Below are 23,983 nucleotides of genomic sequence, written 5' to 3' on the forward strand. Positions count from 1 at the left end.
GTACAGCACAGCTGACACATAGGGGAGCCATATTTTCACAGTGGCGTGCTGCACGTCGACATAAATCCCATTGGCCTGGGTGGCCAGCCATGTGCCACAGCCTGACGCTAGTGCTGTACCCAGCTATGGCTAAAGGCCGACCAGGAAAACACCCCAGAACACTGAGGTTGCCCCATGTAAACAAACACTCTCTATCCTACACCATTCTTGCCAATGAAATGGGACAACAGTATTATTTAATGTTCAAATGTAACCACTTGTAGCTTCTATATAATAGCAAGTTTCAGTGCTGGGTTTGAAGCTCAGTGGTAAAGTGCCAGCCTAGCTCGTGGGTGGCCCGGGAGGGTGCTGGCTGTGGGAGTAATGCAAATATTGCTCCTTTTCTTTCTAACAGCAGAGTTCGGAGAGCCCGCTTCTGAGCAGGCCGGGCCGGCTGCTGCGAAGACTTCTGTTCAGACGGCAGCCCCAGGGACCTGGAAGCAGCCAGACTCCTCAGAGGTTCTAGTTGAGAAAATTTACAAGAGCCCGTGTGCCATGTTTGCTGCTGGAGAGGTCAAAGTGCCAGGGGGTGAGGGTGGCCTGGATTCACCCAGCAAAACCATGTCAATCAGAGAAAGGTAAGGCTGCCTGGTGATTGGCAGGCAGCACTGGGGAGGGATCCAAGCTTGTTCCATGGGAATATTTGTGGGGCTGGAATAATTCCAGGAAGTCAGTCATTAGCCTGAGCTGCACCTGGTTTAGCAATGCCAAGAGAGTCTGAGTCCAAACGCAGGGCAAGAAAAGGGCAGAAGTGTCTCTTGTTAGTGTCTCTATTCCTACTTCATGATAAATTCTTTGGGAGCCTCTTTCTTCAAAAACTCATGGTTCTAACTAGGATACAAGCACCCTGTGTCTGTAGAATAAATACACAATGAAGACAGATAAATTCATATATAGGTTCTGTGTCTTTGACATTATAATCTCAGTTTTGCATGCTTTATAGGAAATGAAATGAATGACTTTCAATTTTTTTATTACATTTATGTGGGCAGGCGCACACATGACACAGGGCATGTGTGGAGGTCAGAGGATAACGTGCAGAAATTGTTTCTTTCCTTCCACCATGTGGGTTTTAGGAATCGAACTTAGGTTGTCAGGCTTGGCTGCAAGCACCTGACTTGCTGAGCCATCTTTCTAGCCAAAGAGACAACTTTTCTGAACTTTTACAGATCCCCTCCCCTTCTCGTTCTTGTATTCATTCTTTCTGTGATGCTGGTAACTTATCATAAAGTCTTGTGCATCTTAAGTAAATGCCTTACTATAAAGATACAACCCCAGCACTGAACTTTTCTATCAGAGAAGATGTAAATCAGTTACTTTTGGACTTCAGATAACACCCCATTTCATTCACAAGAATGATGTAAAATTGAGAGAGTGCATTTAATGGAGCAGATCCAGAGGCAGCCACATTATTTTCAAAATGTTTTCCTGGTTAGCCTTTAGCCACAGCTGAGTGAGGCAGAGGTTGCAGTACTGATGGGAAAACCAGCAGGGTCATGCACCTGCTGTTGCTCCTGTCACTCTTACTTTTTTAGATACCTTTTAGACTATCACACCACAATGAAAATTCTGTTTTTCAAGGCAAACTTTTTTTTTTTTTTTTTTTTTTTTTTTTTTTTTTTTTTTTTTTTTTTTTTTTGACAGCTAGCCTGGAACTCATTATGTAGATCAAGCTGGCCTTGATCTCACAAAGATCTGCCTGCTTCCTCCTCCCAAGAGCTAGGCTTAAAGGCGTGTACCACCACCTCCAGCTGAAGGCAAACTTTTTAAGCATTATTCATAAGATACTAAATTGATGGAGGCCATTTCAGCTGGCAGATTAATAAGATGGCTAAATCTTAACTTTCATCTTTACTTATTCAAAATGACAGTGAATCAGGCTTAGCAGACAGGGGTGGCAGTAAGAGGAGAGAGTTAGTGGAAAGGGAAGAATGATGTCTTGAATCAGAGAAGCCATCTGGCTTTTCTTGGCAGGAAGTTTTCCCTTCCAGAAACCAAGCTGTCAGTGCGACCCACAGATCCAAGTGGTAATAGTGACACTTACGCACCAGGTCTGACACTTCATCAGTCAAAAAACTCTTCTGGGATGAAATTCTAGCAGGAAACACTAATGTTAACCCTTCATTCAAGGGCTGTAGAGAAAGAGGACTTTATATACCCACGTGTGGGTATGTTCTGTCTGCTGGAACCTAGGAGTTTCAATGAAAACATTTTGTGTCTTTCCACTGTGGGATACATCTTGCTTGTTTTCAACAAATGTTAGTTGATTTTTACCTCTTTACAAGCAGCTTTAATGAAATGGCAAAAGCTTCCTGTTTAGAACTGAAATCCTGGGGACTGGAGAGAAGGCTCAGCAGTTAGGAGCACTGGCTGCTCTTGCAGAAGATCCAGGTTTGAATCCAAACACCCACATGGTGGCTAACAACTGTCCATAACTCCAGTCCCAGGGAATCCAATGCCCTCTTCTGTACTCTGTGGGTACTGCTTGACTTGGGTGTACTTACATACATGCAGGCATAACACTCATGCACATAAAATAAAAACCATAAATTTAAAAAATTAAAAACAAAACTGAAATGCTGTAAAGTGTAGCTTCTTAACCCAGCTTTCTGGATATCTGAGAAGTTCAAGAATGACCAGGAGGCCTCTGTGAACTGCCTAAAAGTGAGTTCAGATATTGGACATGTAGCATGCACCTGCTGCCCAGCTGGTGCCGAAACCTTTCAGAGAGGTTCTTGACCCCAGTCTGTTCTGAATCCTGCCAGGAATATTTGCTAAATACTTAGCTCCTTGATTTCAGTATTAAAATATACCTTTAACAAGGAGAAGGGGCTGGAGAGATGTCTCAGCAGCTAAGAGCACTGGCTGTGCTTGCAGAGGACCCAGATTCAGTTCACAGGCACCCACGGGTAGCTAACAACTGTCCATAACTTTAGTTCCAAGAAACCCTCTTCTGATTGCCACAAGCATTGCATGACACAGGTGCACTTACTTATTTGCAGGCAGAATGCTCATATACATAAAATAGAAGTAAATAAAATGATGAGGGCCCCTTTATTGGTTGGTTGTTGTCATAATGATGCCAGTATAAGATATATGACCTGTGAGTTCTGACCTTGTGCCTTGATGACACTTTGTGTGTATGTCACTGAAAATAACATCATCCACTCATGAGGATATTTCCCTCTGCGGGATTTGAATCCTTCCCTTTGGTTAAATAGTGAAGCTTGACCTGTTTAAAATAAGGGTGTTAGGTGGCACTCAGGAGGCAGAGGCAGGCGAATCTCTGTGAGATCAAAGCCAGCCGGGTCTCCATGACGAGTTTAGGCCAAGTGGGGCTACAGGGAGACCCTGTCTCAAAAAAAGCCAAAAAATAAAAATAAATTAAAATGAAATAAGGATGTTATTCATAATTTATTTGGGTTTCACTTTTCTTTCCTGGGGTGTCATAAAATGCTAGGACTATCAAACCTTGCTCCAGCTAATCTGACTGCCTCAATTTACCAAAGGAGGGACTTAGTTGCAGCACCATCTGCATCATGTAGTGAACAGCACTGACCTCAGGCTGGTCTTCACCTCTGCCCCATATGCACTTGGGTCTTTGCTCAGATTGGTATTATTAGCAGATCACCCCATCTACTGCCAGGGAGACTATGAGTACCTCCAGCAATACAGTGGTACTAGGGAGACTTCACCTCCTATTTTAATTTTCTCAGTTCACATGTTCTTTTTTTGAGCTGGATCTCACTGTGTTGCTGAGATCGCAACCCCTTGGGCTTGGGCAATCCTCCTGCCTCAGCTTCCTGATACCTGGAGTGTAGTCAGGAGTCACTGTGCTCAGCTCAGCTCATTCTACCTTTGCTTGGCTTGCTTCGAATTATACTTTGTCTTTCAGATTTGAGGTTCTGCAAACTAGAGCCTGGAATGGGTATGCTTCCTCTGTAGTGAATTCCATGAGCTGTCCCATGGCTCTTTCTGCACTCTGGATCCTGAGCTCTATCAATGTGCTCTACACTGACTACCACCAAACATCCTAAGCAGCCCTGACACTGTGTTTTGCATGCAATGCTTCATTTAATGTTGGCTGGGCTTTAGGAGGAGGCAGCATTGTCTCCATTTTGTAGATGAAAATGTCAGCAATGAAGTGTGGTATGCACCTTAGTCCAAGCCAATCAAGAGACTGAGATACCACTTTTGCTCAGCAGTTTGAGGCTAGCCTGGGATACATATTGAGACTAAATTAAATTAAAAATATAAATGTAGCTACTAAGATCTTTTTTTTAAACCCCATATAATCTTTTTTCTTTCTTTATGTTTATTGTGTTTATGTGTGTATGCATGTGAACATGTGCCATGATACACGTGTGGAGGTCAGAGGGCAACTTGTGGAGTCAGTTCTCTCCTACAGCTTTGGATTCGATTTTCAGTCTCGGTGGCAAGCATCTTTACCTACTGAACCATCTTACCAGCCCCATACTCACCTTAATTTGTAAATTTTTATTTATTTTTCCTTTTATGTGTATGAGTGTTTTGCCTGCATGTATGTAAGTACACCCATGCCATTCAATGCCTGCAGAGGCCAGATGAGAACATCAGATACTCTGTAACTGGAGTTATAGGCAATTGTGAGCCACCATGTGGGTGCTGGGAACCGAACCTGGATCCTCTGCAAGACCAGCAAGTGCTCTTAATCTCTGAGCCATCTCTCTAGCACCCCCCACACCCATATGCCTTTTAAAGACTATGTCTGATGCTTATCAAAACAAATACAACAGTTTCTTTTCTTTCTTCATCTTTTCTGAATGGGGTATTGTAGTTTGAATATGGAATGTCCCTCGTGTCACCTATTTGAACACTTGGTCCTCAGCTGGTGGCACTTCCTGAGAGGTTGTCAAACATTTGAGACAGGAAGCATGGCTTGCAGAGATGAGGCACTAGGAGATGAAAGTCACAGCTATACTTCTAGTCCCATGTCTGTGTCCTGGTCTGCAGAGATGTGGGGAGCCCCAGCCACACACTCCCTCTGCAATGAACTCTGCCAGCCTTCCCACAACAGTGGGCTGTACCCTCCAAATCCATCAGCCAGGAGTGAAGCAGAAGCAGAAAGATCCCAGGGACTCACTAGCTAGTCAGTGTAGCCAAAAAACAAGTCCCAGGTTCCGTGAGGGACCCTGGTTCAAAAACACAAGGTGGGAAACAACAGAGGAAGACATCCAGTATCAGCCTTTGACTTCCTTATACACACCTGTGCTCATACATGCATACACTACATGACATGGAAAAGAGAGAGGAAGGGAAGGAGGGAGAGAGGGAGCCTTATTAGGGACTGGAGCCATGACTTAGTATGGAGCTTATGCTTAGTGTGTACAAAATCCTAAGGTCCGTCTTCAGCACTAGTTAAGTACAAATGCAAATTAAAAGCCTGTTATTAATAGTTAACTCTTCCAACCTACTTACTAGCCAAGACCAGGATCTAATTAAATACCAGTGCTGTTCAGTACCAGCTCAAATCTATAGGCACCTCTGTTTCTCTGAAATACAAGAAACAAATACACATATCTTACTTGATATTATGGGCAAATAGTTTGCTTGCTCTTAATTTGACCCAGTCCTGACTGTAATGGATTGAAAAACTTGTTCTAACCAATTTTTCCTGCTGAAAAGTGTGGCTTGTGACGAGAGCCATAGACATTCCTGTGGCAGCATGGTAAGCACATGTCCCATTGGCCCTGAGCCAGGCCATGGGGTTAGCAGGCTAATGTGGTACCACTCACTGGATTCAGAGCCTCAGACTGAGCAGATGCCTCGGCTCGCCACATCACAGCCTACAAATAGCCCTTTGACTTGGCAGATCTTAAAAAGCACTGACAATTGTTGACACTGCATAGGGGAAATTTATGTCATGTGTCGTCCCAGACCTTAGCCCTCTCAGTACATGGCAGCTGCGGTGATGAAGGGCTGTGAGATTGCAGGAGAAGAGAACGAGTCCGGAAAGTTCTGCCACCTTCTTCAGCTTGTTGAACAGCAAGTAGGAAATTGGAAGGGACAGGGTAATACATTGAAATTTCACTGTGTGTTGTTAAAAAGTTATTTATCATTCATACTCAGTGAGGGCTGGATCCAAATGCCATGTCTCCACTGAAGCAATTTCTTCATGTTATTTTGGTTTCTCTGGAGCACTGAGAAGCAAAATTGCAGAGCTTTGGAATGGAAGAGTTCTGTGGAAGCCATCCTATAAACAGGAGAACATTACAAGAAAACATGTACACTCTGCCTTTCCTGACAGAGGAAGACACTGCCTCTGCTTTGCTCTCGCCGTTCTCACAGAAGGAGACAACTGGGACTTTGAGAGGCAGGGTTTGGAATCATGCCTCCCACCCCACCAGCAGGCAGTAGGCCCTGGCTCAGCAGATCCTGATCTGCTTACACGTGCATTCCTGCTTTAGATGATGGGAACAAATAGGCCATTTCTTACAGGTGTCGGGGCACATCAGTGGAGTATAAGGAAGGCAATAGAGTAATTCTAGATTCTGCAGTTTGCTTTCTAGATGGTTAGGTTTCATGCTGAGAAGCTGCTCAAAGATTCCTGGTCATTATGTTGAACAGCCCCAACACCTGAGAACAAGTTTGAGGTTTTCATTCTTTCAAACCATTTGAAGTCCAGTCTGATTAAAGAGGTAAAATAACTGGTCTGAGTCAAAGGTAAAATGAGAAAGAGCTGCTGGTCCTGAGAAGAGTTCGTAGGAAAGCATCAGTGTTGTCGATGCAAAAAACTCACCTCAAAGAGGACCAGAAATAGTTTGTTTTGGAGCCAAATATGAGTGACCATGTCCTGGAGAACATAGAGTTCATCAACCCAAATTCCATGTACCAACGTGGTAACAGTTTCACAAAGTTTTTAATAGTAAAACAAAGAGAGTCATAAATCAAGACACTTTCCAAATCGTGAGTGGAGGCATCAGAGAAGCAAGTTAACAGCAAAGCGGGGAAACCTGTGACAGGCCTCAGACGCTATCTGATGATGGTTTTAGCTTCTGGGGTGTGGGAGCTAGTGGCAGTCTGCTAGGTTAATACATTCCAAAGGAAAACTAGCACATTCCAATGATTCACCTAATGGTCACAAAGGATGTTAGGTCAGGTACAGAAGAGAGCAATACATGGCTATTAAGAGAGCTAGAGATGGCCCAAGATAGCTATTTGGCTCTGGACTTGCAACATTCTGAACTCTCCAGGACATTGAAGTTTTCATCAGTCTTGCTGGAGGTTTCCTTTGAAGGTGTAACTGCTTTTGGGAAACTCAATCACAGTGTGGCCTCCTTCAAAGACAATGGCTTGGAAGGACTTCTCCCTTGGGGAGGATTGGCATGCTCACTCTCTAAAAATCTCATTACTGGACACACTCAAACCTTTGTAATCCTAGTTATTTCTTTTAAAATTTAATTTTATGAGATTCTTTTTTATTGTAACAAAACTGGCTCCATCAAAATAATCAGGGAAGGATAAACAATAGCCATTATTTAATATGAACTGCAAATGAAAGCATTGGAAGGAATTCAGATTTTGTGTTTACCTACACAAACTAGCCATGTTAGCATGCAGTGTGCTGCTAGCACTGTAGAATTGTAGAACTTAGGGCTAAATGGGATCTTGAGCTGAGTGGACCTGCCTTAGATAGATGAGGCAGCTCATACCAGTTGATATAATGGACCTTGAGGTCCTACCTGCCATATCAGAGATGAAGATTAGAAGAAAAAGGAAGAGACTGAAGAGGGGACAGACCCAAAGTTTGAGATCCCTGTGTCCTTTAGGCATGTCTTTTCTTCAGGTCTTACTTACATTATTTGATAGAATAGATAGAAAGTATCAGGATTCTGTATAAATTATAAACATAATGGATTATCATTTAGGTAATACAAAATTTGTTTTCTTATTTGCTTAACGAAACTCTTATCATATGCAGCTGCGGATATAGCTAAGTGGTAGAGCACTCACCTAGCATGGTTGAGACCCAGGATTCGATTCCAGATCTACAAGAAAACAAGTGAATAAACTTTTACTTCTAGTGTAGGGCATCCTACCTCCAATTCAGACACTTAAACAGAATCCAGAGACTTAGCTGTTGGGCCTTTGGAGAGCCTCACATCTTGGTCCTGCAAGACAAGCAGGGCAGGAGAAGCGAGGTCCCTGGGTGGAAATGACTGTAGCCATCTCCACAGCTTCTCTCCATGCTGTGACCAAATAACCTGACAAGAAGCAGCTGCATGGAGGAAGTTTATTTTGACTCATGGTTCGGGGGATACAGGTCATCATGGTGGAATAGGCATGGCAGAGGGAGGCACCATCCATGGTGGTAAGAACTTGTGGCATAGCTTGCTCACAGTTCAAAGGACCAGGAAGCACAGAACTTGGGCTAGAGCTGGGAGATCAGGCTATAAATCTCTAGCCCACCCCTTCAGAGCCCTACTTCTGTCAGCTAACCCCCATATCCAGAAGCTTCCATGATCATTCAAAACAGCACCACTAAGGACCAAGTGTTCAAGCACATGAGACTAACAGTTTCAAGCCCTAACAGTGCTCAAACTTGCCTGGCAGTCACTGTGTGTGGATCATGCCCTGTGGTCAAAGACATGGCTCATTGGGAGGCATAGAAGAAAGTGTCTCCCCTCCCCCTCCCCCAGCCTTTAAGTTGCCTGAACACCAGTTTAAGTGAGTTTAATGGTGGGCCCCTTTTTGCTTTTTCTCTTTCCCACTCTTATTGAATTTAAATGGCTCAGGTGTTTTCCTTCATAATAACGCAGCTGGCTAAAATAGCTTTAGATCAAGTCAGACTAAGTAGGTTAGATAACAGTCTCTGTTAATGAGATTCTTTTTTTATATATTTGACTTTCCTTGGGGAAAGCTGAAGTGATCATTTTTGTTATTTCATCCTTTTAATGTTTTGTTTCATCAGGGGGCCAGAAGGGGTCAGTGGAAAGTGTATTTCTCTGGGGAGTTATTTTTGTCTCTTATGCACAACTCTAGGGCAAGGCAGAAGCAGAGATGTCTAGTCCATTCTTGGAATGATGGTGCGTCTTTTATCTGACAAGTCCACTTTCAACTTTTCCAATCAACTCTAAAATCTTAGGACCACCTTAGAAAGCAGGTTGTTCTACGTTCTGAGAGTTCGGTGCTAAATGCTTCTGGCTTGGCATGTCTTCCTTCTAGGCTGGCACTGTTGAAGAAGAGTGGTGAGGAGGACTGGAAGAACAGACTGAACCGGAAGCAGGAGTACAGCAAAGCACCTGCCACCACCAGCCTGCACATCCAAGAGGTGGAGCAGTCCCTGAAGAAGAAGGTACCGTGTCCCTCAGGAAAGGGCTCCCTAACTAACGTCCACAATCACGCGTGTATCCTAGAGCCACTGTGTGTTGCTTCACTAACTCCTGCTCAGTATAGCACTGGTGCTCCTTGTACTCAGGACACACGATTTGTCACAAACTGCTAGAGTTGATCACAAGGTCAAGTCTTGTGGAAGCAGCACCATCCTCAGCTGCCTCAGCCAGCAAGTGCCCAGGTTTCAAATATGCTCACAGTTGAGAACTTAAATGGAGCCTGGCTTTAGAATGTGGTTAAAGTCTTTCAAATGAGAAAATAACTCACGGCAAATAGTTTATAAGTTGCATACCAAGCATGGACTTAGATTTTTTTATGCAGAGATTTAAGTCCAAAGTACAAAAACTAAGGACAAAGTTGGGGTTGATAAGGACTTTCTGTGTAATCCTGAGACTGTCATGATGAAAATGTGCAGCAACAAATTAAGTCACACGTGTGCATTTTATATGCCAGCATAAACACAAGTTGTTGAATCTCCAATACAGTGCTCACCAGCTTTGGCCTGGCACACCATACTCAACCATGATGGTCCCTGCTGGCTGGCTCTGCAAATGTGCTTGCTGGGCGAGGCAGTATGACACATCTGAGCCACATCCAACTGACAGAAAGGAGACCGAAAAGAGTTCTCACTAGTGGACACTGCGATTGTTCCCAGTTCTAAAATCACCATCTGAAGCTGGGTGTGGTAACTCAGGCTGTGATTCCAGCTACCTGGGAGGCTGAGTTGGGGGACTCACTGATTTACTAGCCAAGGCAGCATAGCAAGGGTCCATGTTTAAAGTGCAGTAAAATAGTATCTCAATGTGACCTTTATGTATTTAAAACTTACATGAAAACGAGCATGCCCACAGGACAGTGAGTCAGGAGGTGAGCCCAGCACTATGTCATATGGTACTTCCATGTCAGTGCAGGTGACCCTGGAGTGTCAGTGGAGTTCTCTTTTTTGAGATGTACATGATGTTAAAGATAATGACTAAGAACATTTAGTTCCCAGCCATGTATAAAGTGCTCAGATGCTTAAAACTATCTGAATTGTCTAGTTTGAGATGTGCATGGTGTTGAAGATGATACCTAAAGACACTTCATTCTCAGCCATTTATAATGTTGTCAACTATAACTAGATATTAAATCTAGAGGTAAAATTGGGGCTTCATAGCTGGGTGTGGTGGCACGTGCCTTTAATCCCAGCTCCAGGGAGGCTGAGGCAGGTGAATCTCTGAGATTGAGGCCAGCCTGATCTACATATCAACCTCCAGGTCAGTTGGGGCTATAGGGAGACCCTGTCTCAAAAAAACAAACAAACAAACAAACAAAAAAAACAAAAAGAAATTTAAAAGTAAAAAGTTGTTGACATTGCAAGGTAAAAGAAACTCAAGTCCCTCAGATGATTTATCTCCCTGGCCCACAAACTTTGTCTAAATGAATCTTGGGGCTCAGGGTACAGTTCAGTAGTCAAATGTTTGCCTAGCATGGAAGAAGCCCTGGGTTCCATCCCAAGGACCACAGAAAGACAATCTTGAAATCATTAGTCCCAAAATAACTGAGTAGCGAAGCTGTCCACTGATACGTGACGTCACTGCACAGGGCCTGGCATCTTCCTGGTTATTTTGAAAGACATAGAGCCAAACAGCCAAGCCAAAAGAAAAATGAGACTCAAAGACTAAACATGAGACAAAGTCCCCATAGACAGCACAGTAAGTGAACCACCTGCTTAGAAGACTGAGGGCACAGCTTAGTCCTGGAAGGCTGTGCAGAGGATAGGTCTGAACTGCCCAGACATATCACTAAGCTTTTTAGAAGGCAAGAGACACAGGCTACCCTGTATTTTGCCCCTTGGGATAGAAAACCCAGAGCTAGAAATGCCAGGACCCTAAGTATGGCCTGCGCATGCGTGGAGGGCCAACTCAGGGCTCACTTGGCCACTGATCCTGCAGCCACGGTGAACTGACTGTTCTCTGCTCGTCAATGACCTAGTTCACTTTGGCCTAGACAATAAGCTCTTTGAAGTTAAAATAAACCAATCTATTTTAGACTCTTGTCCTCACATGGGGAAATCTCAAGTTCTGTTAAGGTCAAGTGGTATTTCAGCACACTTCTTCACCGTGTTCAGAGGAAGCAAGCAGAGGGCCTTAAATCTGGTCTTTCTTGAGACTCACTTTCTCAAGTGAGGTGTGCTTTAGAAGTGACCGACTTGGGCCTGTCCCAACAGTGCCCTGGAGAGGGGAAGACATTGGTAATGTGCATGCAGACAAGAGCTTGCAGCCTTGGCTAGATATGGACTTACCATGGGTAGCTGTCAGGAGGGCAGTTACCACGGCTTCCAGCTTTACACTCTACGTAGAAAGAAGCCAATTTTATGATCACTCACTTCCCAGTTTCCAGTTTCAGGTACCTCATGCTGGGGGTTAGTGAACATTTTCTAGCTCCTGTTGCATGGTGAACGTAGACTGTTAGTTGCAGCTATGGGAACAGAAAAGAGACAGGATTTTAGAGGGAGGGCTCACATCACAGCCACCCCTCCATGGAAAACCCATGCAACATAGAGGTCAGCCCTGCCTCAGAAACACATTGTAGGAGCCACATGTGAAATTTAAATGCTCCATTGGCCACATTTAAAAGGAATGTGACACTCACCTGGAATCCTGGCACATGGGAGGCTGGAGCAGAAGGATTACTTTGGGTCCAGCCTAAGCTGCATAATGAATTCTAGGCCAGCCTTGGCTACAGAGTGAGACATCATCTCCAATAAAGAGGGGTGGGAGACTGAGGAGGTGTCTCAGTTGGTAAAGTACTTTCCACACAAGCATGAGGACCTGAGTTTGGATCCATCAAATGTGGTGGCACATTCCTGTAATCCCAGCATATTCACTGGGTATAGCTAGTCTAACCAATCAGTGAATTCCAGGTTCAGTGAGAGACCCCCAACTCACAATAAAAAGCAGAGAAAGACACCCAACATTAATGTCTGGTCTCCACATGTGTACACACACATGCACATTCATGTACTACACTAAATTAACTAATTAAAGTAAAAACATTTCTGTTAGTACTGTATTGATAATTAAAGTTTAAGGATTGACTCATTGCCAGACCCTAGGAAAGACACCAGGGGATGAGCTGGGTACAGTGGCACACACCTATAATCTGAACACCCAAGAGGCTGAGGCAGAGGAATTCCTGTGTGTTCAAGTACAGACTAGGCTACATAATGAGTTCCAGGCCAACCTGGGCTACAGAACAAGCCCTGTCTCAAAAAAAAAAAAACCAAAGATAAGTAAATAAATGCCTTGAAACTCTGTAACAGTTTTGTCTGTCAAAGGCGTTGCCCCTTCCGCCCCCCAAAAGAGAAATTGGGGTGTTCCCATTGCATCCCCATTTGAGGTCCTATATCATAATGTGGTCCTATTTTGGCCCATGAATAGTTTGGGGATAGCTAACATCTTTGCGTTCCCAAATTCAGTCCCTGGGAATGGTTGTTTGCTTTTTAGTTTTACTCGCCCAAATCAGCAGTAATTATTCACCCAGCCAGCCACACTTCCCATGGAAATCATTCTGATCTTTTCTCCTCCTCTCTCCCTCTTGCTTTTCTCTTGCTCCTGAGTTAGTGCAGGTCATGATATCCTGGCTTAAACAGTAGCGCTTCCTACCGCACATGCAGCTAGAGCTAAGGACCCAAAAGCCACTTGGCGGTGGCACAGGCCAGGTCCACACTTCGTAGAACAGGGCCCCTGAGTGCGATTTGTCTCTGTGCCCTCCAAAGTAGTTCCTTCCACCAGGGAGAGGAAAACAAAACATGAGATCTAAACTGACATGGCAGGTGTCTTTATTTTCACCAAATAACTAAATTCCAACCATTCTCGGACCTATTCAACATTGCAGCATGTATGGTGAGTCCTTTTCTAAGATGGTCGTCCAGTCTACAACTTCTCCCAAGAAGTAAAAGCCCATTGTCGAATTGACTGTTTTCAAGCTTCGCATTTGCTTGTGAGACCCAGGTGGGAATAGGCTGACCCTCTGTGCTTTCACCCCAATGAGGTCACTTAGAGCTAATATTTCTGGTATCACCAGAAAAGTCTCCTAAAAATTCAAGGAAGGAATGTCTGCTATAGTCCTGTTAGAACTACCTGTTGTCATTGAAATTCCAAGTCATAACTGAAGATAAAGAAGTCAGCTGGATGAGGGAGGTTAAGAAGGAGGGCAAACTGCTGGATGATGTGTGTGTGACTCACAGTCATTGTCCTCCTTGGGGAATGAGTTTGCTTGCTGAGCATGACACTGGGATGTGAGCACATGCATGCTTCTGACTGAACCCAGGCACAGAATGATGGTGACACCTAACACTCTTCTCTTCCAATCCTCTGCAATGTCTCCTGTTTGTTTTAACCTGTAGGAAGAAGGAGGATTTACAGATGATAATGCCATTTCTAATCTGCTTTGGGTAAGCCTGACTCTAACGCTTCAGGTATCCTTCTATAACCGAATACAGTGCCCGTGGTGGCTCCAAAGCCCAGAAGCACAACCAGGAGACAGGAAAGAGCAAAGCACAGGTTCTACCCTGAGAATGTTAGAGAGACTCCTCAGAGCCATACCTCTGAAAGCCAGGGGCTTTGACTGGGAAAACTTACATTCACACAGGAAAAATTGGTCATCATATATACAAGGAGGCTGGCACATTCCCACGCATGCTCAGTTCTTGGTCATATATCACATGTTTATAAAAGGAGACTGCAGGTGATCTGCAAGGCTGCAGAAGAGTGACTGTGTGATTTTGGCTGGCTCCTAATAAGGGTCTCTGGGAGCCTTCTCTAAACCAGATCAGTCAAAACAGCTTTGAGCAGAGGATCAGCAGTCACTTAAAGGGGCAGCATCTCCCTCTTCTGGTAAGCATAAGTGATTGTTCTTAGAAGTACTTGCATGGCTGGTGACAGACACTTCCTCCAAATTCAGAACACGGATGGTGCCCCTCATTTCCTTCCATTTGTTTCCCAAGGCAATACACACCCTTTGTCCACTATGGAAAGCCTATGTTATGTTCTTAAACTACTCTTTCGTCATATAATGAAAATGCCATAAAGAAAGCAGTGATCCATATTTGAACTGTTGGCGAAAGTCCTGGGTCTTATCTCTGTAACTAAATATACATATATACTTTCCTGTGAATTGGAGGAATCTGCTACTCACTCATTCAGTTACAGTCCCCACACTAGCTCAGATACATGCACTGTGCTGCGTGGATTTAATTCAGTTTTGCCACCCAAAGGAAGGATGCTCTTAGCGGGAGAAATGAAATTGCAATGAGAAAATTAACTTTGTTAGAAATTCTGTTGTTTTTGTCTCTTCCCCCCACCTCCCCCAACCCACCCCCAACTCTGGGGAGTCTTTCCTTTCACCTCTAATCCTCTTGCTTTGCTCTATAGGAACCTGTGTATGCTTCTACTTATTGTCCTGCTATACCTGCTGCCCATAAATACCTGTCTTTTGTATCTGTTAATCAGGTGAGGAAAAGCCTAGACATGTTAAGCCTCATTGCAGTTTCTGAGCAGTAGGATTTTAGCAGAAGGATTTTAGTTTCATTCAGGGAATAAGCAACTCTTGCTGCATTTCACTTTGGAGGGGGGGCGGTGTATGTATGTGTGTGTGTTTAATTATTTCATGTTTCAAGGGTCAGTCAACACATACTTCAATCTTTCACTCTGATATTTAGGTAGATTCAGTGGTATGAACCCACCTCACAGTCTTGAAACTGGTTTGTTCTTTCAGTCTCTATGCTCTCAAGGAAGCCAGGAGACATACCAGAGTAACAGTTACGCTAACTCAATCTGATGTCTCAACCAGCTCACATGGTAGAGTACATGGATATGAAGTAGGGGGAGAGACGGGAGAAGACACAGGTGGAGGTCGTTTGCATGAGCTGGTTTAATGAGAACCCACAGACCCCTGTCCCTTTCCCTCACACTGTACCTCACCTGATACCCACTTGAGAGGTAAAACCTGCTTGGTGCATGATCAATTTTAGAGGCAGTTAGTTGGGTTTGTTTCTTGGAGTGTCCCTGGTGTCCCAGATGCTGTGAACTGTGGCTTCAGGCACTTACCCACAGTTCTTTACTGTTGTCTGCCTTAGTGGTTAGCCTTCCATTGCTGTGAAAAACATCTAAGAAAATCAACATCTGGGAGCAATGGCCTGTTTGAGCTTACAGTTTTAGAACTTTCAGATCACTGTCAGCTGGCTGCATTGTTTATGGGCCTGTGGTGAGGAAAATGTGATAGCAGAGAGCTCATGGCAGAGCAAAACTGCTCACCTCAAGACGGCCAAGAAGCAGAGAGAAGGGGCCAAGGTCCCAGGATTCCTTTCAAGGGCATGTCCCACGCCATAGACGCTATCCTCTCCCAGGAGTGCAATTGCCCATTGGTTAATCTGGTTGTTTTCTAATTGCTGCATTTTAAGAGACTTTTGTGTATTTTGTATTAATTGTCTTTTGCCAGATATGTTTTGCAAATATTTTTCCTTCCTATAGTTTTCTTTTCTCATTCCTTTGATGGTCTTTCACAGGGCAGTTTTCTAACCTCAGTCAAGTCCAGCTTGTGAACTAGCTCTTTCAAGGATCATGTCTTTGGTAGTCTACCTAAAAAGTAGTTGTACCCACACTGGGAATATAATATGTTCAGTGATAGAGCACTCGCCAAGCATGAGCGAGGTACCATTCCAGTACCCCAAAAAAAGTAAACTCATGCTTGTCCAGATTGCCTCCTAATATGTTCTAGGAGTTTTATATTGCTGCATTTCACACATGTCTGTGAGCTGTTGGGAGTTAGTTTTTGTGACTGGTATATGCTAGTCTGGGTATTTTTGGACTACATGCAAGTATCCAAATATTTCAGCACATAATTTCTTTAGAAGACAACATTTTCTCCATTATATTGCCTTTACTCCTCAAATTTCAATCAATTGTAGGAATTGTTGGCTCTGATTCTAGGCTTTCTATCCTTCTCCACTGATGTGGTTTGCTAGCACACTGTCCTGATTCCTGTAGCTTTCTAATGAGTTTTAACTACTTTTAAAAGTTGGTCTCCACCTTTGTTCTACATTTTTTATTGACTCTCCTGTCTTTTGCCTCACCATAAACATTCAAGTTTAGAATAAATTTATCTATATCTATAAAATACCCTGCTGGGATTTTTATTGGGACTACTCGTTGTGCTTGGTTTGGGGACCCCTCCTAGTTCCTGATGCCTAACTTAACATGACTCTACAAAGGAATAAGGAATATACAGTTGCACATTCCCTGAAAATTTTGATTTATAGATCACTGGATTTATAGATCAACTTGGAGAAAACCAGTATCTTGACAAAATGGAATTGTCCTATCCATGAACATGGGATATCTTCTCCATGATTTTTTTTTTAAGTTTAAAGAAAAATAACATTTACTAAAGGCTCTTTATGTCTCATACTTCAAACTTTAAAATATTTTAAGCAGGCTGGGTGTGGTGGCACATGCCTTTAATCCCAGCACTTGGGAGGCAGAGGCAGTGGATCTCTGTGAGTTCGAGGCCAGCCTGGTCTACCTAGGGAATTCCAGATCAGCTGGGGCTACAGGGAGACCCTGACTCAAAAGACCCCCCCAAATTTTTTTAAATAAGATATTTTAAGCAATATACTTTTACTCCCTAACAGTTCATCCAGGTAAATGTAAATATTGGTTTGTAGTATTAGTTCATCAATGTCCTCAGTAGTCAGGTAAATCCTTGTATTTTCTCCAGAAGTGTTGGCATCTTACTGTTTCATAATACAAAGGTACAGAGAAGAAAACAGAGTGTTTGAGCAATCCAGGAGCTCCGTGCCAGGCATCAGTGTTCACTCCTCTTCCTCGCCTGCCTGTACAAGTATAAGATGTTGCTCTCTCCCCTTCCTCTCTCTAAGAGTTGTCAGATGACAACATGACCAGACTGGGGTTACTTTATTTTTGTTTTTATTTTTACTTTTTAGCTTTAAATAAACTTTATTATACTAACTTGCAAATGAGGAAATTGAGGTACAGGTAGGTCAGTGGTTACTCTTAAAATCACAAAACCAGTGAAGAGCAAATGTGAGATTGAGGTTCATATAGTCAAAACCAATCCAGTTTGCTATGTTATTTAATAGTTTACTTCTTGAGGCTGGAGACATGGCTCAGTGGTCAAGAGCACTGGCTGCTCTTAAAGAGGACCTGATTTCAATTCCCAGCATCCACATAGCAGCTAACAACTATCCTTAACTCCACAGACTTCAAAGTCTGAGCATAGGACCTCTTTATCTTTTGACTCTTTTGTCAGGTCATTTGCTGTGATAAGGGACAGAAATCTTTGTTCAGGGGAAAGCAAAGCTAAATTCTTTACTATTGCATAGAATTTTGCTGTTTGACTTTGTTTTTATTTCTTAACACATGCTTTTACCATTTCTTTCTACTATTGACTTTAACTAGATGTAAAATAACTTAAAAGCCAGATCATGATATTTTCTTTCCGTGAATCTTGCTAGTCATGGAAGAATGTTACTCTTTACTCTGCCACTAATCCTAATGATACACACAAATTGTATTCTCTGTGTGTGAAATGTTGAGTGAGATTTGCTCATTCAATAGTCTTAGTTGATTAGGAGAGAAACAAGCCCATCCACAGCAACCTGGTAACCTGAAGGCATCCTCATTGGCTATTCCTGTACACTGTTTCTTTCCACCATATTGATGGTATCTGTGTTTGAACAAATGGTTTATAGATGGGGTAGGACTTCTGTCCGTATTCTGCCTCTGTCTTGTAGTTCAGGCTGTCCTAAGCATCCATCTGCTAAACTTTGGGACTTGGTACAGTACCCACCACCATGACTGTTGAGTCCTTTTCTAAACAAGGCAAGAAAAACTTAATACAGAAAAACAAGACAGTGATGAAATTTCAAACTAAAAAGAACAGAACAAAGACACCCACCTAATAATATTTTTGTTCCTATTTTATATGAAATTTAATAGCATACTGAGATGAATTTTATTTAAGTGTTCAGGGAATGTGCAACTGCATAGCCCTTGCTCCCTTGTAGAGTCATGTTAAGTCAGGCATCAAGAACTAGGGGGTCCCCAAACCAAGCACACTGAGTAACCAAGTTATGTAGGAATTTGTAGAGAATGAAAAACTTTTTTGTTTATTACTAGCATTTAGAGGGAAGTAGAAAGTATTCCTCTGCAGGCTTTAAATTAGGCAGTGGTTGCTTGATCCCAGTGTTCAGAACCTTCACCTCCCTGAAGATAGTCCAGGGAATCCAAGTGCTTGGGAAGTTGAGCAGTGGGTTCAGGTAGCATTTTTCTGAGTCATTAATTGCACCCCTCTCATGTGCTATGCACTTTGGGGATATTCATGAGCTCACTGTGGAGCCAGTGATGTCTGGGCTTTTGAAAGAGCCAACTTTCTTGGCATTCTGCATGTTGTTTGGAAGTATTCTAAGCCAACTGCTATATTGGTTTAATTAAACTTTATTCTAGAAACTTAACTGTTCTGAACTTTATTAGGTATTCCTGGCAAGTCAGTTTATAGTTTATTTAATAAAATTATATATTCAAGCATTTCTGGAATTAGGGTCATCTTGTCAGTCCTGGCTGGAAAAGTAAAAGAAAGTTTTTAATTTGGGGTAATTTCTATATTGGCAATAGTTAAAAACTTCTGAATAAGTTTCCATAACAGGGAGGGTACCCTCCCCTACTCTTTACTTGATCCACCAATTTCTGATGTCCATTCCTTCTGCCTCTGACATCTACTTCCCTCCTGGTCCCTCCTGCATTTCATGTATGTGGGAGTGAATATGTGTGTCTATGTGTGTGCCTATATATATGTGTGACTGTGTGTGCTTGTGTCTGTGTGTGAGACTGTGTCTGTATGACTGTGTCTATGTGTATGTGTGACTATGTCTGTGTGACTGTATGACTGTGTGTGTGTGTCTGTATGAAACTGTGTCTGCGTATATGTGTGTGACTGTGTCTCTTTGTGATTGTGTGTATGTGTGACTATGTCTGTGAGTGACTGTGTGGCTGTGTCTGTGTATATGTGTGACTGTGTATCTGTGTCATTGTGTATGTGTGTGGCTATACATTTTTGTGACTGTGTCTGGTATCTTTCAGTGTATCTTTGTGACTGTGTGTATGTGACTGTATATATGTGTGACTGTGTCTATGTGACTGTGGCTGTGTCTGCGTGACTGTGTCTATATGTGACTGTATCTGTGTGACTGTGTCTATGTGTGCCACTGTGACTATGTGTGTGACTGTGTCTGTACATTAGTTACTTTTCTGTTGCTGTGATAAGACACCATGACCAAGACAATTTATAGAAGGAGGGATTTGGCTTATGGTTCCAGAGGCCTAAGAATCTGTAATGGCGGGGGAGGCATGGCAGCAGGCGGTGGCCAGAGCAGAAAAACAAGGGATCACATCTTTAAGCAGGCCCAGGAAGCAGAGACTGGAAATCTAGCAAAAGTGAAGAGCTCTCAAAACCTGCCCCCAGTAATGAGCTTTCTCCAGCAAGGCCACACCTCCTAAAGCCTCCAAAAACAGCACCACCAACTGTAGACAAAATATTCAAATACTTGGAGCCTATGGGGGACATTCTCATTCAAACCACCAGTGTCTATATGTGTGACTCTGTATATGAGTGTGTATGTATAGCTCTGTGACTGTGTACATGTGATTGTGTCTCTGTTATATGACTGTGTATGAGTATGTATATGGGTGTCTGTGTGTGACTGAGTGTGACTATGTATGTGAATGTGCATGTGTGTATGTGACTGTGTATGCCAGTGTGTATGTACATGTGAGAATGTGACTGTGTAGGTATATAAGAATGTGTGCATATGAGTGTGTATGTATGTGTATATATGTGAATGTGTATCTGAGTGTGTGTGTGTGTGTCTGTGTGTGTCACTGTGTGACTATATCAGTATGTGACTGTGTATGTGAATGTATGTGTGTGTATGTGTGTGTGGTTGTGTGAATGTGTGTGTATGTGTGTGTGGTTGTATGAATGTGTGTGACTATGTATGTGAATGCATGTGTAACTGTCTATGAGTGTGCACCTGTATGTCTGTGTGTGAGTGTGTATGACTATGCATGTGAATGCACATGTGTATATGACTTGTATATACTTGGTGTGTATGCGTGTATGATTATGTATGTAAATGTGAATACATAATGTGTTTGTGAGTGTGTATGACTATGTATGTGAATGCACATGTATGTGTGACTGTGTATGTGAATATGCATGTATGTGTAAGTGTATATACAGTTTTCTCTTCCCTTCTAAACCATGCACAAGTAGCCTGGGCGGTGTGGAGACCTGCTCCCCTCAGCTCTTCAGTGTACATTTCTAAGTCTGAGGGTCCCCTAAACATAAGACAGTGATACCTTTACATAGGGATTCAGCGTCGGTATCATTTATCTCTCCACGTCTGTTTTTGATTGTGTCAGTTTCCCCAAACAACATCCTTTCTAGGGACACCCCTGCCCCAAACCAGTGTCATGCATTGCATTTAATTGTCATTTTTCAGGACAAGGTCTGTAGCCTAACTGAAATGACCAGCGATCTCAGAATCACTTTTGGTTATGATGATATTGTGAAGAATTGTGTGTGAGGAAGATTCATCACTAGCTCATGTTCACCACTGAAACCCTGTTTTCCCAGTGCTGACCTCATTCAGCACTTCAGAGAAGAAAGCACAGGCTCCTGCCCCATGCCCGCCATCATCCCCAGCATGTTGAAATGAACTGTGCCAGTCTCTGCTGTCCCCCTGCATTTGTGAATCTGCAAGTCAATTCCTGTTGACTATTTAGGGATGCTCATCTGCCATGCATGGGCGTGGGGGGGAATCAGTGCCCTGGGGTACTTTTCCTGAGGTCTCCTCAGGCTGTTAGGGAGAGACTTCAAGGATCACTTTCATCCATGCTAACTTCCTATCCAAGAAAAACTACTCACGAAAGAAGGAGGGAAAACTGACTGGAGTTAAGGAGGGCCTTCTCAGTTGCAGCTTGGGGGCCAATGCCCTGGTAGAAGGCACCCTTCAAATCCCAGAAAGCAAAAGGGAAGCCCAGGCCATCACCCCTCCCAGAGCCCCTCTCCTTTGAGTGATTTCCAAGTGGACAGCAGAGGCTGCTGTTCCTGCCCTTTGGAGAACACATCCTTGCTCAGTCTTTACTCACAGCGCTCCCCCAGCCCCTGCTTCTTGCTGTTTCCTGTGCCCTCTGTTATGGTTGTATACTGCAAGCAGGAATGGCATAAAAGAGGCAAGGTAACATCTGGGGCCCTGAGTCCTCTTTATCACCCACAGGCATCATCTGTACTGTTCGTCCACACGACTGGCTCCACCCCAGGTTCACCCTGATTTCCTTGAGCCTGGCCTGCTGCTTCTCCCAAGCCCTAGGCCCTATTCCATTCCAGTTCTGAATGCCACCCTGACCCTGCTGCCAGCTCCTCCACTTGACTCTACTGTGCCACAGACTTAATGATCATCACCATTGACCTAGAGACTGAAGAGACAGGCTTCTGTAGAACCCCAGTTACAAATTTAAATACTAAAGAACCATTGTTCTCTATGTAGGTTATGCCTGCCATGTAATACATCCCTGGCATCAGGTCTATTAGGTCCTAAAGCTGCTTCTTGGGTCCCTTAGCTACCCAACTGCCCAGGAGGCATCACTGCTGGACTGGAGGGCCCACCCAGTCCTGGAGAACCTCATGGTTCACCTTCTTCCTAACCAGCCTGACTACTTTCATCATCACACATACTCCTGGGGAGCTGACATGGACGAAATGTTCTAGACTAATTATGTTCCTTGTGGGTGCGTATGAGTAAATCTCGTCAGTAATTTTCTCAAACTTAAGTAGATAGGTAAAACCAGGGCAACTTTGTTTACCTGTTTTCTCACCCTGGAAATGCTACAAGGCTACAGTTCACACCTCCGTCATTTCTTTCTCTTATTTTCCCTTCTATACATTTTGTAAACAGCGGGTCACAGAAAGTCGAGAGAGCCAGATGACGATTGAGGAGAGGAAGCATCTCATCACTGTGCGGGAGGAAGCGTGGAAGACCAAGGGCAGAGGTGCGGCCAACGATTCCACCCAGTTCACCGTGGCAGGCAGGATGGTGAAGAAAGGTCAGTGCCTGTGTGTATCCGTTTGTGACTGCATACCTGCATGCATGTGCATGCACATATGTGTGCACACATTAGGATGCTGTCACTGATAGAGGTGGAATGGTATATGAGAGCTTGGGATGGGGAGCCCCAGTCTGTACATTTCACACTGCTCTGGTATAAGTGGGTTTTGATGGGTAGTGTGGGGTGTTCCTTGAAGACATCATAGCCACTGTGTCATCTTCAGTGTAGGAAGCATAATTCAATTTGTCACTATTTCAAAACTTACCCACTTGGAAATTGAGTGCAATTAAACGTTTCAGAAGCAATTGCAGATTAGCTGAAGAAATGCTTTAACAAATTCTTTCTCTCAGTTGCTTTTAAATTGTTTCCATTTTCTCATGGACTGACATCTTGTCCCACCCCCATCTCCAAATAAGTAAGCCTTTTGCAATAAAAGAGTTTTAGCCTGAAGGAATTCTCTCCTGTCCCTACTGAGTTCCTTCTAATGCCCTTTGGCTCTTCATATATAGATGAAGATATGTTATAATAGGTCTTTAAAATATGCTCTCAAGCCAGGCGTGGTGGTGCATGCCTTTAATCCCAGCAGTAGGGAGGTAGAGGCAGGTGGATCTCTGTGAGTTTGAGGCCAGCCTGGTCTCAATAGCAAGTTCCAGGCCAGCTGGAGCTACAGGGAGACCAAAAAACAAACAAACAAAAAAAAGCCCTGAATTCCAGGAAAGGGGTTCCTTTGCAGATGACTTCTGTACAGAAAAGGTGTTAGACCTGCTGTGAGGTGTGTACCCAAAGATGCAGGAGATTGGCATTTCACACTGATCAGTGATCACTAGTGAGTTTGAGGCTGCATGGGAGAGTTGGGACTTTATTTCATGTTCTATGTGCCCTAGTGTTCATGTACTGCCATCTGCTTCATGGGTCTAGTTTTTCTTTCCCACAAAGCTTTGGAGATACTCACTGACTTGCTGTAGGCACGTGAGAAATGTTGGCAGAAGGAAGGGGGAAAGGGAGGGTAAACCTGAAGTATTAACCTGACTCTTTTTGGAAGAATCCTTTGAAACAAATGTATTAATCTTATAATTGTCCAAGGACAACAGATCATTTACTCTCATAGGATGGGGAAATAGTTGACCACCACCACCTCCTCCTCCTCTTCTTCTTCTTCCTCCTCTTCCTCCTCCCCATCCCCCCCGGGGGAAAGGGAGGTTAAACCTGAAGTATTAACCTGACTCTTTTTGGAAGAATCCTTTGAAACAAATGTATTAATCTTATAATTGTCCAACGACAACAGATCATTTACTCTCATAGGATGGGGAAATAGTTGACCACCACCACCTCCTCCTCCTCTTCTTCTTCTTCCTCCTCTTCCTCCTCCCCCTCCCCCCCCGCCTCTTTCTCTCTTTCCCCCC

At 43.5% G+C, this 23,983-nt stretch overlaps 1 protein-coding gene across 7 annotated transcripts in view; it reads left to right on the forward strand.

Moving 5' to 3' along the window:
• The window catches only part of Svil (supervillin), a 217,013-nt gene that overhangs the window by 152,048 nt on the left and 40,982 nt on the right, over positions 1–23,983 (forward strand). For 6 of the 7 annotated variants that reach the window (XM_017802569.2, XM_017802568.2, XM_017802572.2 and 3 more), the window contains 4 exons: positions 395–617; positions 9,244–9,373; positions 13,802–13,849; positions 22,430–22,577. In XM_017802569.2, coding sequence (XP_017658058.1) covers positions 395–617; positions 9,244–9,373; positions 13,802–13,849; positions 22,430–22,577 — 549 coding nt within the window. The remainder of the gene's footprint in view (positions 1–394; positions 618–9,243; positions 9,374–13,801; positions 13,850–22,429; positions 22,578–23,983) is intronic. The other variant, XM_029554789.1, reaches the window with a different exon arrangement.

This window comes from Nannospalax galili, unplaced genomic scaffold (genome assembly GCF_000622305.1).
Source record: "Nannospalax galili isolate Female #2095 unplaced genomic scaffold, S.galili_v1.0 scaffold43, whole genome shotgun sequence".
Taxonomy (NCBI): Eukaryota; Metazoa; Chordata; class Mammalia; order Rodentia; family Spalacidae; genus Nannospalax; species Nannospalax galili.